The sequence below is a fragment of the Apus apus genome, chromosome 2, assembly GCF_020740795.1.
Source record: "Apus apus isolate bApuApu2 chromosome 2, bApuApu2.pri.cur, whole genome shotgun sequence".
NCBI classification, from domain to species: domain Eukaryota; kingdom Metazoa; phylum Chordata; class Aves; order Apodiformes; family Apodidae; genus Apus; species Apus apus.
This window is the reverse complement of record NC_067283.1, coordinates 117128936-117142363: the sequence shown is the minus strand read 5'-3', so window position 1 is coordinate 117142363 and position 13428 is coordinate 117128936. Positions and strand designations below refer to the sequence as shown.

At 45.6% G+C, this 13428-nt stretch overlaps 2 protein-coding genes across 2 annotated transcripts in view; one reads left to right on the top strand and one right to left on the bottom strand.

Annotated features, from left to right (window-relative positions):
• Nucleotides 1-7136: 7136 nt before the first annotated feature.
• Nucleotides 7137-11861, bottom strand: CHCHD7 (coiled-coil-helix-coiled-coil-helix domain containing 7). The gene is made up of 4 exons (XM_051611459.1): nucleotides 11708-11861; nucleotides 8839-8911; nucleotides 8170-8268; nucleotides 7137-7363 (listed from the first exon to the last, which is right to left on the bottom strand). Exons 2-4 carry the CDS (start codon nucleotides 8890-8892, stop codon nucleotides 7262-7264), a joined length of 255 nt encoding a protein of 84 aa, XP_051467419.1. The 5' UTR covers nucleotides 8893-8911; nucleotides 11708-11861; the 3' UTR covers nucleotides 7137-7261.
• A 226-nt stretch (nucleotides 11862-12087) lies between these two features.
• PLAG1 (PLAG1 zinc finger) overlaps nucleotides 12088-13428 on the top strand; it is a 52780-nt gene continuing 51439 nt past the window's right edge. The window contains exon 1 of the mRNA XM_051611892.1: nucleotides 12088-12259. The gene's annotated coding sequence lies outside the window, so the exon portion shown is untranslated. The remainder of the gene's footprint in view (nucleotides 12260-13428) is intronic.

The following is a 13428-nucleotide window of genomic DNA, read 5'->3' as shown; positions in this document are numbered from 1 at the left end:
TGGACAGCATTTTACAGACTAATAAGAAATGGCAGGTTGCTGCTCAAGGAGCTGACAGCCTGAATTAAACGTGATGCAACAACATAAAACAAATGAGATTTAAAAGCTTTTTTAAGAAATGGCTTGCAGAACTTAAAAAAACATATAAGGAAGATGTTTCACTAGCCATCTATACCTATTTTATATAGATACATTGTCTTAGAGTTTGCTGCTTTTTTAAAAATCAGAGGGAACTAGCCACAGAAGTGCATTTTTAGGTTGAAGAGGAAAATAGTGTAAAAACCAGACAGGGGTTAAAAAATCAGTTGTATTATGTATATAAAAGCAAAAAAATTATTCTAGCCGGAGCTAATGGAAATTAGCTTGTGAAAAAGATGACCAGGCAAAAGCCAATTAAGGAGGACCAAGCTGTAGAATGAAACCTCCAAGATGAACTTTGAACCTCAGGCATGGATAGTGATCACAAAGTTACAAGGCAGGGTGGAAAGCAGTGTAATTGATAAAAGCAAGAAGGTAGTACAGAAGTCAGATGAAACAGGAATGCACCTGAGGAAAAAAATAATGTAATAGGTGAACAATGTCCACAGGGCAGAATACAGTGTGAGGAAAAAATAATGTAATAGGTGAACAATGTTCACAGGGCAGAATACAGTGCGAGGAAGACAAGAGGTTGAGCTTATTGAAAGGGATGCTGAAGAGGCAGACAGGCAAAGTGCAAAGGGAAGGCACCCTGCTGGACCTGTTGCTTGCAAACAGAAAAGGACTTGTGGGTGATGTGGTTGAGGGCCGTCTTGGGCCCAGCCATCACAAAATCTTACGAGTTTTCCATTCTCAGAGAAGTAAGGAGGGGAGGCCAGCAGAACTGCTACGATGGACTTCCAGCAGGCAGACTTCAGCCTGTTAAGGTGATTGTTTGACAGAGTCCCCTGAGAGGCAGTCCTGAACAGCAAAGGAGTCCAGAAAGACTGGACATTCCTCAAGAAGGAAATCTTAAAGGCCCCATGTGCCGAAAGATGAGCAGGTGGGGAAGACAACTGGCCTGGTCAAACAAAGAACTCTGGCTGAAACTCAGGAAAAAAAGGATAGTTTATGGCCTTTGGAAGAAGGGGTAGGCAACTCAGGAGGACTACAAGAAATGTTATTAGGCTATGCAGGGAGAAAATCAGAAGGGCCAAAGCCAAAACAGCATCTGGCTACTGCCATAAAATGCAATAGAAAATGTTTCTATAAATACAGTAGCAACAAAAGGAGGGTTAAGGAGAATCTCCATCCTGTATTGGATTCAGGGGGAAACAGTGAAAAAGGCTGAGGAAAAGGCTGAGGTACTTAAAGCCTTCTCTGCCACAGTCTTTAGTGGTAAGACCAGCTGCTCACAGGTACCCAGCCCCCTGAGCTGGAAGACAGGGATGGGGAACACAAAGAAGCCCTCATAGTCTAAAGGGAATTGGTTAGCAACCTGCTACACTACTTAGACACATAGTCCATGGGAGTGCATGAGATGCAGCCAAGGTGCTGAGGGAGCTGGAGGAAATGCTCGTCACACCACTTTGCATCATCTATCAGCAGTCCTGGCTAAACAGGCAGTGTCCCAGTTGACTAGAGATTAGCAAATGTGACACCCATCTACAACTGGAAGAAGGATCCAGGGAACTACAGGCCTGTCAGTCTGACCTCAGTGCTGGGGAAGATTATGGAGTGCCACCACAGGACAAGGCAATCAGGCCTAGCCAGCATGGGTTTATGAAAGGCAAGTCCTGCCTGACTAACCTGATCTCTTTCTATGACAAGGTGACCCACTTAATGGATGAGGGAAAGGCTGTGGATACTGTCTACCTAGACTTTAGGAAAGCTTTTGACACATTTTCCCACAGCACTGCTCTGGAAAGACTGGCTGTCCATGGCTTGGACAGGTGTATGATTCAGTGGCTAAAAACTGTGTGGATGGTCTGGCCCAGAGAGTTGACGTGAATGGAATTAAAACCAGTTGGCAGATGGCCACGACTGGTGTCCTCCCACTAGGCTCAGTACTAGGGCCAGTTCTCTTTAGTATCTTGATCAATGATCTGGATGAGGGGTATGAGTGCAACCTCAGTACGGTTGCCAATGACTCCAAGTTGGGCAGGAGTTTTGGTCTGCCAGAGGGTAAAAAGATTCTGCAGAAGGACCTAAACAGGCTGGCTACATGGACTGAGGCCAGTTGCATGAAGTTCAACAAGACCAAGGGCTGGGTCCTGCACGTGGGTCACAACCACCCCAGACAATGCTACCGGTTTGGGGCAAAATGGCTGGAAAGTTGCCTGACAAAAAAGGACCTGGCAGTGTTGGTCAACAGCCAGCTGAACATGTGCCAGCAGTGTGCCCAGGTGGCCAAGAAGGCCAACACCATCCTGGCCTCTACCAGGAATGGCATGGCAAGCAGGAGCAGGGAAGCAACTGCCCCCTGCACTGGTGAGGCCACACCACAAATAACATATCCAATTTTTGGCCTCTCATTACAAGGAGGACATTGAGGTGCTGGACCATGACCAGAGGAGGACATTGAAGATGAAGGGTCTAGAGCACAAATCTTACTGAGGAGCAAGTGAGAGAACTGGGGTTGTTTAGCCCGGAATAAAGGCTGATGGGAGACCTTACCGGACTCTACAACTACCTGAAAGGAGGTTGTAGTAAGGGTGGTGGTGGTCCCTCCTTCCAAGTAACAAATGATAGGACAAGAAGAAATGGCTTCAAATTGTGCCAGAGGAGGCCTAGATATGAAGAAAAACTCTTCACTGAAACAGTTCTCAAGCACTGAGGCTGCCCCGGGAAGTGGTGGAGTAACCAGCCCTGTAGGCATTTAAAAGACATGTAGCTGTAGTGCTTAGGGACATGGTTTAGTGGTGGACTTGGCAGCACTAGGTTTACAGTTGGACTCAATGAGTTAAAGATTTTTTCCAACCTAACTGATTCTAGTCTAAGGCAGGTTTAGTTAGCTGCATTTAGCTAGCAGCTAAGTCACCAAAAGTGAAGTAATCTTGTGATCTAAGGTTTATAACAATGATCCTCAAAACCGAAAAACCTCAGAAAAGGATTTTGAGATGGAAGGCATCAAGATAGAAGCCTAAAGGATGACAATAAATTATTTATTCAAAACCTGATGAGTCTTAAGTTACTACCTACATAGTATAACATAAAAATACTAAGGTTTTACTGTCATGACTTACTGCATTTAGTCAGTATAAAAGCAGTACTTCCCTCTTCAATTTTTTTTATCAAACAGGCTGCAGCAAAAATTAAAAAAATAAATTATTAAGTAGCATTTTCATTTTACTTTTTACTACTTTAGTATTTCTGAAACTGTTTCCTCACAGGAGAATAAATAGCGTACTATTTTTCCAAAGTTTTTTCACACTACAATTACTTTTGGTAGAGTGACTTTAAATATGTAGATACTTGTAATATGAGTTAAGGACTGCCTCCAAAGGCATCAGAGCAGAATAACATTGTATATTCCAGGTTCACACTATCTGTTACAGCAGCTTTAGGCAAACCTCCCCTATACATGTGCCCTCAGTAACACCCAAGTGCAAAAATTTTACTAGAAAACCATGAAAAAGAAAGACTCAGAGCCGCAGCACATACAACTCCCTGCCTTTCAAACTTCAACTATTAAACCCAAAGAAATTTTAAGGACTCTAGAGCTAGACGACTTTCTTCTAACATCTTCAAAGCAGAGTCATCCCAATTGTGGCAGAAGCAAACTTAGAGCCAAACATACAAAATCATTGTGCTGCAGTGTAATGGAAAAGGTGAGATGGCAAGATGTACAGATGGCAATCTGGACATTCACCTGGGCCTGGCAGAGAGCCCATAGCTGCCACTCAGTGCTCAGCTGTCATCAAATGACCACAGTGAAAAATACTCTTTCATGGACAATATTCCAAAGCTTCTCAGGCTGTACAGAAACCAGTTTTCCAGCAGTGACTTAGACTCTTCTCCTCCTCTTCTGTTTATAGTGTAGAGACAGCTCCAATCTTCCCTTTCTCCTGCATGAATTCTGGTGTCTGTGGGAAGAGGCTAAAAAAGCTCGGAAGAGCCCGTAGTGGGTGGAGTGATTATTTTCATACAGACTGTTGTGCAACAGCACCATCCAGCTGTCAAAAAAATTAAGCATTATTGCCACTATCCAGATATGGTCCTGGTACCACAAGCAAAATGAAAAATTACACCTACTACATTAATTATATTGGTCCATTGTGTTATGACTTCTGGCTTAGTACACAAGAGTGTGCTTTTGCAAGAATTCAATTCATCTTATTTCTACCCATAAGACCAACAGGGTCCACCTTACCTCAGCATTTCAGTGAAGCGTGGAACATAAGCTCTCAGGTATGAGGAAAAGACCATTTTCTTTGGCTCACAACCAAAGACAGTTAATCACTCTACAAAAATTAATGGAAAAACCTCAACTGTTTCATACCTAAGAGCCTATATTTTAGGTATCATAACTAACCACTCTAGAGCTTCAGTAGTGAAAGCAAGAACAGCAACTCCAGTGAGGGGGGGAAAAATTATGAAGACTCAGACTTAACTAGTAGATTACTATTGAGAGACATTATGATGTGAGGAAGAAAACATCTTGCTTTTCAATATTCTTGTGTTCTTTAACAGTAACTGTAAGGCATATGCAATGGAAACAAATTAATAAACGGCATTCCCTACAACAGATGACTGATTACCTGAATTAAATCCACAAGGTCACTGCTAAATTGCTTTCAGTTCTTCACTGAGCTCAATTTTGTTGTAACACTTGTAGGGAGCGTACCATATACGTCCACAGATGAGCAGGAAGTCTAATATTGAAATACTATTCCTGAATTACATGTGCCTTAGCCTGTCCTGTGATCCCACATTTTTGCATTGATTCTTGAAAGGAGGGAATGCATCTCCTTTTCTTTCTGAAGTCCAGTACTAGTTCTTTACAAACACTTTACAAAATAGTACAAAGTATTTATTCAAGTCTAAAAATAAGTTAATAATCCTTTACAAGAAAACAAAAACAGTAGAAACTTTCCAAGCAAATACTGGCAGGACAAAACTAAGTGCAACAATTACCTAGGAGAAATGACATTTCTACACTTAAAGGAAACCTGAAAGGAAAGCCTAGGATAAATGACTTAAAAATTCAAGCTTACGCAAAGAAGAATCATCAAGTGGAGATGCTGTTTTCCTAGCATGAACTATAACATACAGTAGATTTTAATGTAAGCCCAGAACATAAGAGCACAGCAAGCATTAGAAAGAGAAGCCAAAGCCACAGGAGGCAAAGAACATGCCCAAAGACACAGCAGAGGTACCAAATGATAAAACTGTGTAAAGTGGGAAAGAAGGTGCCCTGAGACAAGCAAAGCAGCAAAACCAGAAGAGTCCAGAGAGACAAAGCCCTAAGGAAAAGGGAACAATCATCTCCCCAGAGACTGTCAATGAACAGGAAGATCAAACAGAGGCATGGCCAATTAGGAGGTATTATGGCTGAGTTTGACTAAGGAAAGCAAGGAGCTGTCCTCTAAGACAGGGAGAACAGAGCACATAAGATCTTCAAGAGGAGCTGTATTAGAAAAGTTACTTGTCTGTCATCTAATGAAGACCTGCAAAAAGTTACCAGAAAAAAAAAGCTGGAATGAGAACAAACCAAAAAGCTTTAATCAGTATAAAAGAATTGGTGCCAAATGTGAAAAAGGAAAGACTAGTACGTAGGAAGGTATTGGAAGAAAGCAGCAAGAAGGTGGTGGGCAAGAAAAAGGTTGTGAATCTGTAATGGAAGTTTCTTCTCTGTTCCACAAAAAAAAAGAAACATGTCAGGAAAAATTGCATTTCAAGTGCGGAGAAAGATCTGGTGATCTTGATTGAAGAAAGTCTATTTCCCTTGCCAGACACTGACTAGAGAACTTGTGACATGTTCTCTCAGCACAGCTATGCTGAACCTGCATACTCAGAAGGCACCAGGGTATAACCAGACAATTTCAAAACTCAGGTGTATAAGAGACAGAAAGAAGCAGAGGAATAAAAGCAGATCTCCATCAATTATTAGTCAGGTCAAGTAACACGGGTAAAGGTGAAAATGGCACAGAAATCCCACCAAGCATAGGGAATAGACATCCAGTGCAAAGAAGACAAGCCTGATAGAAAGAGAAACAGGAAGCCATGAAGTCTTTCCAAAACAGTCTAAATAGAGAGACAACACTCTTACACCATCCTCCATGAGGTCAGCCAGAGTTCTGCCAGCTTGATCACAGCAAGTCCTAAAAGATTTCACATGGAACTTGAGCTCTTGACTGTTTTACCATAGGGTGCAAGCTTTTAAGTCAGGACAGCTGAAGGTACTAAAGAAAATAGTGTTTCCACAGCAACCTGTTTACACTTAGTAGTTGCTCAGTTTAGTTAAGGAATCAGTCTTAAGTAAGATTAAAGTACCTGTTCAAGCTGAGATTTGTAGTCTTGTATGAGTAAGCATTTCCAAACTCAGGGCTTCAGCTGTTCAGTCTTAGATAGATGTACTATAGTTAAACCTGCCATGTCACTCAGAGTATATATTTACATGTCTACAAGTCCCCCTGCCTCCCTACCAAAGTATCTATTTACTATCCAGAGAAGGTACTATTCTGTTCAGACTTGAAGCATTCAGTTCTATCCTCATCGACTTCTCTAACCTTACAACTAGCTTGCAGGTCTGATTTATAGCAAACTTCTGATATTGCTGATGAGTGCAGTGGCAGACCTAATGACAAGCTTGTTGGATTTGGGATTTTAGTTCATGAACAGTCTTATTTAAACCAGGGACACAGAATATAACTCACATGAAAACAGTCACAGGATAAATCCAGAATACTAGGCAGAATAGCTGGTTACAAGAAACACAGTGCACATACCAGTCTCTCAACCTGCTCCATCCTTGGAACTACACTGCAATACTCAACAGCGCCTCTTTTCAAACAGACTTTCTGGGAGTCCCTTTAATTTTATATTCAGTATTTCGCAGCAAGTTAGTTTCTACTTCAAAAGTGTCTAGATATAAACTGTTGATACCTATCTCTTCCAGTAAGAGGCCAAGTTCCCATGACAGGGAATATGAAGTTGTATCCAAGAAAACTCAAACATTCCCAAATATCAGAGCTTATTTTAATCCAAGACATGACAACTGTAAAGTCCAGTTCATAAAAGGGTAACTTGCTACAAGTCTTCATCTGTACACTGGAAACAGTCAATCAATGCAAGTTTCTAGTCAGTAGGGATTCTCCATTGTTTCCAACATTTTCTTCCTCTCTTCTGCTGAGGGCATCTCTGGTTTTACACCTTTTCTTCTCCTTTGCATCATAATGTCATGCTGAAAATAGAAAAAAGCAACCATGAGAACACAGATTTCTCAGAAGTGTCTGCCTCTGAGCTCCAAATGAGCAATGTCTTTAATAGAAGTTCTCTTTATATATTAGGTCTGAAACACTCTATTAGCTGATAACTAAGTGCACTAGTATTTAACTGAAGGTACCTGATAGTTTACCTCACTGCCATGGAAAACAGTGAAATGACAGTATTCCCATTACTCTACACAAGACTAAAGTACAATTGCCCATAACTTTTTTGGGAGTTTGCACAATTATTTCAAGGCTAAGCTAAAAGACTCTTTACTACTATGACATGAGAAAAGAATGTAGCAAGGAGCAGTATAAATGCACATAGTTCCTTATAATATTTTTCTCCTGCAGAAGAGAAGGAAATCAGGGCACCATCAAGTAAGAGTTAGCTCTTCCTAGGCTCTCTCTTTGGTTAGAGTAAACATGACCCAAGCCAATGGAAAATTCATCTTACCTCAGAATTTTTTCATTATATCCATTGAAAGCTGAACTTATTACAAGAAATCTCTGACTCCAATTCCAGGGAAACGTATCAGGTACTGCAAGGTACCCTGACTCACAATCTAAGAGGGTAAACTTAGGAGAACCAAGTGAAGTACTTTGATGTGCATCTGCTGAAGTCTTCCAGCAACACATACCAAGACTACCTAGGCATGTAAGTCACTGTAAAAACAGTAGCAGTCAGCACTTGCTAACTCTGAAGAGTTGAGAAAGTGTATCCAAGGAATGGACTTAAAGCAAAGCATAGAGTAAAACTCAGAAAATCTACCACGCTTACCCAGAATTTTCTGCAGTTTTTGTACTTCAAAAAATAAGCAGTACACATATCCTTCTTATAGTTGTTGTCATCCATACATTTTCTAGAGGCATCTGTTTCCTTTAATAGGGAAAATATATTTCAGAGCTGAGGGAAGTTACTGTATTCACTGTCTAAAAATTCTAATGACTCCCAGAATACCTATGAAGATAGGGGACAGCTTCTCAGATGAAAGAAAACTAACAAAGAGCAGAGGAACATCTATTCACAAAGGATAACCAGTAATTAATTCCAAGCAATGACTTCATTTAGAGATAACAGACATTAGTACTCTTTAAATAGTAAGGAGAGTCCACAGAGCAGTGGTTTACAAAGGTATGTAGTATAACCAAGAAAAGGCTTTTAAAAGTCAATCAAGCTTCTCTAACCAGGACTTCAGGCTCTGGTTTTAAGGACAGAAAATCGGAGAGTTTGCTATCAGTTGTATTATTCCATTTACGAGAAATTACTGGTTGTTGTTATTTCACACTTATTACAATAGATGATTTGCAACTTTTCCCATCTTCAGACTCCTTAAGAAACTTTTTATGCAAAATGCCAATGCATGAGTACTATCCATTAAAAAAGTGCTCTAGAAATTGAATTCTTGAACACTGAAACATACAAGCAGAAATCCCAATTTGATCTTACCGCTACACATGGATTTATATCATGGTCTCTAAGCTGTTGTACATGCCGGGGCATTCTAGACAGACACTTGGACCTTGGTGAGAAACAGGAAAAAAAAAAGAGGTTAAGTATCTACTCTTAATAGCAACTCAGTACTAAGTCTGATAATGGCCTTCCAGTAATACAAACAGTTTGGTTGTCTTTAAGAAAAACACTACCAACAAACCTCTTTTGGCAAATGTTGTTTCAAAAGCACTAACAGCAAGTCAACTCAGGCAAGTTTAGGCTGTCACCAAGACTGCTTGCTCCCCAACAAATCCATGCAGAGGACTGAGCCACTGCATTGACTCACACCAGCCTGTCATACCACTGATGAAGTGACATTGGCTATGAGAAATAGCTCCATAGAAGCTGTTCACAGTCAACATACTGTAGACTCCTCAATTAATACTGTGAGGGACCAATGCACAAGGAAACTTTTCCAAGTTTGTGCCTACTCTGTAGCTGGTGCATATCTGTACTTCAGTGAGCTTTCTCAGGTATAACAAGTGCTCAATCATCTCCTGCATTGTTGTTTCAGATACTTAGACAAAAAACCCTTTCAGCATGAGAAAGTACCAGACCCACTTACACCGCATATGCCAGCTTTGAATCACACTTTTTACCAGTTTAGTAGCTTGATATTGACTCTAGAAACTGAAAGCATGAGACACAGAATGCAGTGCCAAGAACTTGCACCAATCCAAGATGATGACACCAAGATCAACAGCAGACCCTCATTCTGTTCACTACTTCCCACACATTGCTTCTGGCACACGTATGGCCACGCAGGTATTTGTTCCAAACTAATACTAAATCTCAAAATACATTAGTGTTGATCTGATGACTGCTTGAGCCAATGCAAGTAGAAACACAGGACTCGGGAAGAGAGAGCTCCTTGCCACAAATTAAAGGAAACTGCAGAAAAACATCCTTGCTTGATCTTATTGGGGTGGTGGTGGTCTTTTTTTCCTAAGGACATTGCTGCTAATTCTAAACTTAAACCTGTTTTTTTCTCCCATTAGAGATCAGTAACTGCAAGCCTGCAGTAAAAGGCGAGTTTTGCTTTATATCAGCAATCAAAAATAAAACACTGCTCTTAGTAGCTCACAAACAGAAAACAATGATTTAGAAGAAGGTTCTTCCTTGTGTAAGAGTAAGCTGTTCCAGGTGAATAAGCCTTAGATTTTCCATCCCATACAAGTACACTCTCCTGGCGCTTGGAGTATTTCTTGCATTCCACATGGTTGTTGTCTGCAAATGTTTTTTTTAAAAAACAGCATCGGGAAATTCTTCCACTTTCTTTTGAGAACTACCCAGTGGCTTTAAGTTAACTTTACAAGCTAGACAAATGCTGGCCATTTTGTGGGTGCAAGAGGATTTTTGATCAGGCACTTCCAACACAAATGGGAAAACAAGCACGTAGAACAATAGCATTATCCAGACATCAAGGAAGGAGTGTGGCGGAGAAACGGAGTAGAAAACAAAAGTATCACACTACCTCATCTAAGTCAGTACCACAGATACAAGGTTTGTACAGGTTTGTCTGCATGTGCATTACAGCTCTGTTTCGTTGATATTAGAGCAGCAAGTGCCACTTAACACAGACATGCCTTAAAGTGTACTGCATTATGTGGATTTCAACAATACTCTCTGAAAGACTATATCCGAGTCATAGGATGTGTCACCATCAGTGTTCATAATAAAAACGGCAATTGGCATTTTCAGTCTGATTACGCTACCGCAGTCTGCAACCGTGCTCAGTTTAAAGAAACAGTGCACACCTCACATTAAATACCTACTTGGCAAACAGGCAGTTCAGGTTCCCGTGGAGCTGCTGAGCTCAGGGTAGGCGAACGCTTAAACATACTTAGGACATACAAAAAAGGTCTGATAGCTCCTGCACGTGCTTCTCTCTCCCTCTTCCCGAAGTACTGCAGAACTTGAAACGCTATCAGCCAGGAGGGCAGGCGGGTCGGACGGAAACGCTGAGTGGGGCTGAGCGAGCAGTTGCCCAGGACGCGAGCTTCCCCTCCCCGCTTCTTGCACCCGCACGGGCTTCCCTTCCCGCTTCCCGATCACAGGTCTGAGCCTAACCACAACCAAGGCTCGTCTATTCCACGGCTCTTAATCATGCTTTAACACATTAACAGTCGTAAACTGTACCAGAGAGAAACGCATTTATTCCTAGCGCTCTTTAGCCCGAGGGCTTTTTCAGTTCATAAACCATCGGGATATTTTCCATAGGCTCCCTCCCACTGGAAAGCGTTTATTTGTTCTGAAATCCACGTATACACACACAACACGGCTAACTTTTCTGCAACACACACCAGCTTGTTAAACCTTACACCCCCAAGTGAAGGCGGCTTAATAATCCTACGGTTTTTATCGCCGTGACAGCGGGGCCGGGCGAGGGGCGGGAGGCGGCAGGTCCGGGCGCCCCGCACCGCTCAGCCGCCTTCCGCGCCCCAGCCTCCCGAAGGGGACTTGGGGGGCAAGTCAAGACGGACGCCGGGAGGGGCCCGGGCAGGCCGCCCCGCGGCGCCCCCCAGCCCGCCCTGCCTCCCGCAGCGGCGGCGGGAGGGCCGGGGCAGCCCCGCGCCGCCTCCGCCGGCCCCGCGCCGGGAGCGGCCTTCCCTCGGCACCACCTGCCGCCGGCCGACCAGCGGGGCCCGGGCCCCGCCGCCCCCGGCTCCCCGGCGCCGTCTCCTCCAGGCCACGCAGGGCTCCCCCAGCCCGCGGGCGGGCGGGCGGGCGAGGGAGCCTGCCTCCCCTCCTCCGGCGGGGAGCGGGAAGCGGCGGCCAGCCCGCAGGCACGGCAGGCGCGCGGGCCGCCGGCGGCGACACTCACCTCCGTCCCCAGCCGTGTCCGCGGGAGCTCGGGGCGGGAGGGGGGCAGCCCGTCTCCAATTCGAAAGACGTCAGCGGCTCGGGCAGCCCGCTTAAGTACGGGCGCAGCCTACCCCGCTCCCGGCCCCCCGGCTCCCCCCCCGGCCCAGCGCCGCCGCCGCCCACGCCCCGGCGGCGCTGAGTGGCAAGGCCCGGCCGCCAATGGCGGCGGCGGCGGGCCCGCCCCGGCCTTGAGCGGCGCCTCCTTCCACCAACGGGGCGGGCGGCGCGGGCCGCAGGCGCCGGCGGCGGGGCGCGGCCGCGGCCCTGACTGACGGGGGGAGGCGTCCAACCCGCGGTGCGTGTGGGCGGCGGGCGGTGTGGGCGCGGCGTGTGCGGCAGGCTGGGCTGCACCGCAGCGCATACACTACAATGGCTGCTGGAAAGACGGGAAAGCAAACAATTTCCAGGCCCGCCGCGTCCAGCCCGAAATATGGGGAAAAAATTACAGAAAAATCGGAGAACACTGTAAAGGGTGGAAACGGGGCGCAGAGGGGATGCTGAGGCTCCCGCGGTGAGTCTGCTGCGGGTTTGGGGGGCAGGCGCCGGGTTTTAGCAGGGAAATATCAGGGTTATTTAAATTATGAAGGGGGAGGAGGAGAAGGAGGGGGGAGAGGAGAGAGGAGCAGCGAGCGGTGAGGAAAAGTTTGTGTTAACCATCCCTCCCTCCCATCCCTCGCGCCCCATCTCCCGTAGCCCCCCGCCGCCCCGCGTCGGACCCCCCCCCCCCCCGGGAGGGGAAAAGCAGGGGAGGGCAGGCGAGGCGAGCGGTGCCCCCCCTTCCCCTCCTTCGGAGGGAGAAAGCGATGATTTTGAGAAAGAAAAAAAAAAAAAAAAAGAAAAAAAAAAAAAAAAGAACCCTCTCTCAGGAGTTTCCTCCACTCCTCCCCTCCCTCCCCGCGGCGCTATGTTGGTTCGCGAGCGAGCGGGCGAGGCAGCGGTCTGCCCGGGGGACGGCAGGAGGGCGCGGGGTGCCCGCCGCAGACCCCCGCGGCGGGCCGGGGCCGCGGCGGCGCGGGGCAGGGGCAGAAGCGAGAGCGGGAGCTGCGCGGCCGCCCCCCTCCCCTCCTCGCCTCTCCGGAGCCTGTGCTGTGAATGCAGTGACAGCGGCGAGAGGGAGCGGAAGACATTAGAGACCGCGGTGCCGAAAAATGAGGGAAAAAATTAATATAAATTCGCCCCCCGCCTCAAACCGGCCGAATTTCGCACAGAAATTTCCCCCGTGGACCCGGCCACCCGTGGGGTGTCCCCCGGACCTGGCGGCTGCATCTTTGGGGGGATCCGGAGTGACTTTGGGGCACTCGACCCCCCTTTCCCGTCCTTTTTGGACAAAAGTTTTTTTTTCTCGTAATAAAGAAACGAATTTGCCTGCTCTCCCCCTCCGAGTGGCCCAGAAGCTTTTCCCTTCCCCATCGATGTGTGTTTAGAGAAAAGTGTGAACCCAAGTAAGTGCTGAGTCCTGTTGCCTTGGGGAGGGGGGTTTGCTAACTGAAAGCAGGAGAGATCCGGAGAGAGAGAGAGAGAGAGCAGGGACAGCTTGTTGTCAGTATCATAAACAACCAAAATGGAGGGAGAACTGAGGCATATAACAAAATAAAAATCAGAAAAAAATGCCAAAAAATACCTAAAAATCGGGGCTGCTCCCCCTTTTCTTCCTCAAGGTATCAGAATAAAACCCGTGTC

What these genes read in the sequence shown, in the direction of transcription:
- CHCHD7 (XM_051611459.1), bottom strand. Translation starts at nt 8,892, where the DNA reads ATGCCCCGGCATGTACAACAGCTTAGAGACCATGATATAAATCCATGT. An exon ending in ATATAAATCCATGTGTAGCG is followed by an intron (nt 8,269 to 8,838) that starts GTAAGATCAAAT and finishes TCCCTATTAAAG; the next exon opens with GAAACAGATGCCTCTAGAAA. An exon ending in AAAACTGCAGAAAATTCTGG is followed by an intron (nt 7,364 to 8,169) that starts GTAAGCGTGGTA and finishes TTCTATTTTCAG; the next exon opens with CATGACATTATGATGCAAAG.